General features: G+C 36.8%; 1 protein-coding gene across 1 annotated transcript; it reads right to left on the bottom strand.

The window, feature by feature from the left end:
- Nucleotides 1-8: 8 nt before the first annotated feature.
- LOC105136120 (uncharacterized) lies at nt 9-4,167 on the bottom strand. The gene is made up of 3 exons (XM_011041324.1): nt 1,673-4,167; nt 1,314-1,563; nt 9-151 (listed from the first exon to the last, which is right to left on the bottom strand). Exons 1-2 carry the CDS (start codon nt 3,711-3,713, stop codon nt 1,415-1,417), a joined length of 2,190 nt encoding a protein of 729 aa, XP_011039626.1. The 5' UTR covers nt 3,714-4,167; the 3' UTR covers nt 9-151; nt 1,314-1,414.
- Nucleotides 4,168-5,124: the final 957 nt, after the last annotated feature.

The following is a 5,124-nucleotide window of genomic DNA, read 5'->3' as shown; positions in this document are numbered from 1 at the left end:
GTAGGGAAAAAATAAATCGACAGTGGCTTATATAACCAGCTTCACAACCCAATCACAAAAATGACTCACGTTTCAAACCAGTGCAAACTTCCATTATTTGCCTTCCGGAGCAAACAATGTGCTGAGTGTAACAGTATAGAACAAAAAATACCTGCAATAACAAAGAACCAAAGAGCAATTCCAGTCAGCATCAACGTATTTGTTAAGGTATGTCAAGCACAATTCATCCGTAACAGAACCAGTAACTTGGTAAGTAATTGACAACAGAAGAGGTGAGAAAAGTAAGTTAAAAGAACTCCAGATAGAAATCCCACAAGTAAAATTGAAGCATGCATTTCTAGTCAGCACACCTCTTCAGGATTAACAGAAGATTCAATCCCTGGCCTTTTGAGACACTGAGAAACATTCAAAGCAAATCAAGAAATGAAAGGATAGTAGAATGTCCAGTCCATCTTGCAAAACCCAAGATATCAAGGATGGCTTTCAAGAACAAGACCCTATTAGTAGACATGAATCATCAATGCCCAAATTAATTCCATCAATTCAGTACCTAGCTGCCGTTTGATTCTCCATAAACTGTATGCATCCCTACCTCAAATCTTAAAATGTATCTTACCATCAATCCAAGGTTGATAAAATGACCCTGACCCAAGGTCAGAGGATCATTCTCATTTTTCACCTGGCTCTGATTAAACCAAATGGTCTCCAAGGACAAGGTTTTACCCAAAGCATGAAAATCACAGCATATCACTTATGATTTAAGACTAAGACCCTCATTTTTGAGGAAAGAAAACAGGAAGTAAATTCAAGAGTTTTTGTCACAAATGGAAAGTCAATTCTGCTTCCAAACAACATAATACCGGTTCAGTTGTTGCCATTTTTTTTGCTGATGATATCATAGACACTTCTCTTTACTCTAAATTGCTATATATTAAGGAGATGCTACCCCAACATTATCACATTCCTCTCCTGAACTTTTACTTTAGTTTCTTATAATGTCATGAATTCAGCTCTGTAGACAGATCAAGGTTCATTTTGCAAGCACATGTATTGCTATAAATCCCATTTCCCAAGGCATGCTAACTAAAACTCCCATTCCTGTTAACATTTACCACTTCTTCATATAGATATTCCGAAAGAAATCAGATCAGAATACCACGTTCATTATTCTCAAAAGCAAAATGAAATTGTGTTTAGCATGCTATTGTTTAAGCCTATAACTAAACCATGTTAAAAAAGGAAGTCCAGTATCTCAAATCGTGTAAAGATGGAATTATCTCCTTTAGGAAGTAAAGTAACAGAAATAGACATACCTATCTCGACTTGTAGCCATGTAGTTTCTGCAAAATGAAGAAATGAAAATTGAAGCATTTGCCCTATGCCCCTAAACATTATCCAACTATCAACAAAAAAATCAAACTTGCTCCAGCATATCATGAAGTTTTGGAACCCTTCGACGAAACAATGGCTCTAGCCTGAAAGATGGAACACCAATCTCCCACCTCTTCGCATCATACATTTCATTCCATGCCTGTACAATCTCGTCAACTTTGAATCCCAAACCTGCAACAATAGAAGAGTGTTAGCATTAATATACATTTTAAACTTCTCCGTGGTTAACATATAAAGTACTATAAAAAAGAAACATTATTGTGCAGTCTTTGTTTGTTACCTTCAAGTGCGGTTGAATTTGAACAATGGTTCTTTATCATAACAGCTATATCTGTTGGAGAAGCTCCAGCAAGTTCAAACTTCTCTACTGAAACCTCTAAACATTCTTCCCAAGTCGGTAGCTCTAGCTTATATTCCACAACAGATCGCTCGTACAGCATGGTACCCCATAAGAGGTATATCTGTGAACTCATGTTAGATGCTTGCTCTGCAGCTTCTTCAGGGGATGGATCTCTCAATAGCCCATCCAAATCCATTTTCTGCAACTGGTCTTTATATTTGTCAAGTTTGGATAGTCCATTTAGACGCTGCTCTTCCATCTCTTCCCACATTTGCATACCCCTCTCCATGCTGTCCTCAGCCTTGTTATAAAGATCCAGGACCTCCTCACAAGGCCCGCTTTCCAAATCAATCTTGCTCCCGATTGCATGGTACCAGCAAAGCTTTGCTTGCTCAAACTGCTGCTGGCCAAGAGCAAGAAGGCCTTCATAGAAGTCAGGTTTGATCCTCAAAGCTTCCTGGTATCTCGTTCCTGCTTTCATATATTCTTTCTTAGCCCACTCGTATGCAATCTTAACCTGTGCAAGTACAGACTCCCTTGACCCATCTTCTGAAAAGAAAATCCGTTTCCTTGCCCTTGACATGTGAACATTTCCCCAATTGAACAAAGCCAAAGCTGCCATCTCTTGGAACTTATCTGCAGCAATATCAAAAAGCTCCTGGGCTTCTTCACTAGTAACAGCATCCTCCATTGCCTCTGAGTATAACTTCATCCCCAGTTCATGAAGATCCAAGAATGAATCAGAATCAAACCCAACATGGTTCTTAAACAATCGTGCAAATTGGACAATCCAATCATCAATACGATTTGAACCTTTCTCAACTTCTACACTTTTCCCCACATTTCCATTCTCTACAACATCACTTGTTTTCTTAGCATCCTCATGCACCTCCTCTTCAATTTTCATCCCCTCATAAGCTGGTTCTTGATCAAGGCTAACTTCAACAACATAGAACCTAAGAGACCCCTGTGCACCACTTGATGATTCAGCTAACCTTAGTTCATTGTTGGTAGTAATTGTAATCAAATCACCTTCCGGGTCCCTGTACTTCATAAGGACACCGTTCAAGCCAGGAAACCTATCCCGAACTATGTCTCTTAGTAATACAATGCTACAATTTGCAGGTAATCGTGCCATTCTAATATCCTCCCCAAACACCAGCTTCACTGTCTTGTCTATCACTTTCTCCTCCTTGACATCTTTGGTAACCACCTTTTCTTCCTCAATAGTCTTCATAACTACCTCTTTATCCTTAACAACAGGACTCACCTTCTTCTCCCGCACAACTACCTTATCCTTATTCTCTACCTTCTTCTCTTCTACTTTACCACCAATTTTCTTCTCCTCCCCTTTACCACTAATCTTCTTCTTCTTCTTCTTTACCTTTTCTTTCACCACTTTACGCAAGCGTGCCACCCCAGTTTCGTCCACGTTATCCAACCCAATTAATTTCTCGTCAAAACTAATACCCCTTTCACTCATTGCCTTCTTAACGCTCTCCAATATCTCCAACCCCGTCATATTATTAGGTTCCATACTCAATACATTATTAACATCCCTAAAAGCCAAATCCAATCTATTCAGAGCCTCATAACACCTAGCTCTTTTCAACAAAGCTTTACTATATTTTGGCACAACCTCTAAAGCTAAATTACATTCATTGATTGCTCGAGGATACTCACCAAGACCCATTTGCATGTAGCAAGCAGCCATGTTGGTGCGTAGATAAGCCACATCAATATGGTTTCTTGGTAGTAGCTTGAGGGCTTTTTCGTACTTCAGCATGGCACCTTCATGATCTCTCCTTTGAAAGAGCTTGTTGCCTTCTTCTTTGAGCTCTTGAGACATGTTAATGAAAATCGCCGTGTCTTCATCAAAGGCCTTTGAGGATTTGGTTTGCCTCATGTCACCGGTTGTTCTCGGTGATGCCGGCGGCGTTGCTGTTCCCGGATTCTTCTTTTTACCAGTTGGCTTTCCCATTAGATTACAAATTTAGAAACTTCACAGGAATCCAATAAAACCCTTTCCAAAATCAAAGCTTCAGTGTTAACTTTGATTTTGATTTTGTTTTTTAATCAAAACCCCCTTTGCTAATAATAGAAAAAAGATAACAAAAACAGAAGAGAAAATAGAGAATCAAGAAAAAGAGGAAATGGGAATCTGATTAAAACATTCAAAAATCGAAGCTTTAGTATTAGCTCTGATTTAAAAAAACTAATAATAATCAAAACTCACAAACTAAATAAACAAAAGCCAAAAACCCGAGAATCGAGCAAGAACTTGAGAATTCCAAATTGGAATCTAAACGAACTTTATATATTCAAAACAGGAGCAATGAAGAAAAAAGACACAACCTTTATTACTCTTTTGTCATAATTTCAGACAGACTGTGTGTTTTAACGGAGAGGATTTTGGTTACAGAGACAAAATGTGAAAAAAAGTCGGACATTGCATTCACTTACAAGGTGTTCTCGTTTTTTTTTTTTTCCGGGTAAACTATATCTTAACCCTGTAAAATTTACAAACTCTCCACTTTAGTCTATAGTTTAAAATTTTCTAATATTAACAATAATTTTCAAAATTTTAGGATATTTTCTTGACATTTAAAATATTTAATGTAAATTTTAATACCTAGTATTTTTTATAGTTGAGGAGTCATTCTCAAACACCTCTAATGAGCATTTAAGAACCCTAAATCCATCTCTTCGTATTCTTTATATACAAATTCAATTTTATAATGATTGAAAAATATCAAAAACAAATATTTTAAGATTACAAAACCCCAAAATTTAAAGAAAATACCTATCTTCGTAATGGTAATGACATGAAAAGATGATGGAAATACTAAAAATAAAAATCTCGTGGATATAAAGTTTTATTGATGAGTAAGTTTTCATGATTATTATATTTAATAATATTTTAAAAATAACCTAGTTTTATATTATTTTAAATTTTTTAAATATCTATATTATAAAATTCTCTTCTATAGAAATTTGAAAGAAAATAATTTCCTGAGCTATTTAACAATCAAGGGTTAATAGTGGGAAAGTCAAGAAACAAGGGTTGAAAGTAAAACATTTCTGAAACTATAAGGGCTGAAGTATAGTTTACCTTTATTTCTTCTCTCCTAGGGTTTCGTGCTCATTCTCTAGGAAGAAAACGCAAGTCAACGTGTTTCAGGAGAGACGCTATCTTAGCCGCTAATACTTCCCAATTTGGAGAGTGGAATAACGCGCCACTTGCATAATGCTAGACAACGTGGGGTTGTGGTGGTGTTATGGGCTGGCAGCATTGCTTTCCAATTCATTTTTGCCCTACCTAGAAAGATTGCGTTGGATTTTTTTCAATTTCTGGGCAGTGCTCGAGAAAGAGGGTGAAAATATTTTTTAAT

This window comes from Populus euphratica, unplaced genomic scaffold (assembly GCF_000495115.2).
Source record: "Populus euphratica unplaced genomic scaffold, PopEup_1.0 scaffold51.1, whole genome shotgun sequence".
Classification (NCBI taxonomy): domain Eukaryota; kingdom Viridiplantae; phylum Streptophyta; class Magnoliopsida; order Malpighiales; family Salicaceae; genus Populus; species Populus euphratica.
The sequence above is the reverse complement of the archived record's forward strand: the minus strand, read 5'-3'. Positions and strand labels throughout refer to the sequence as shown.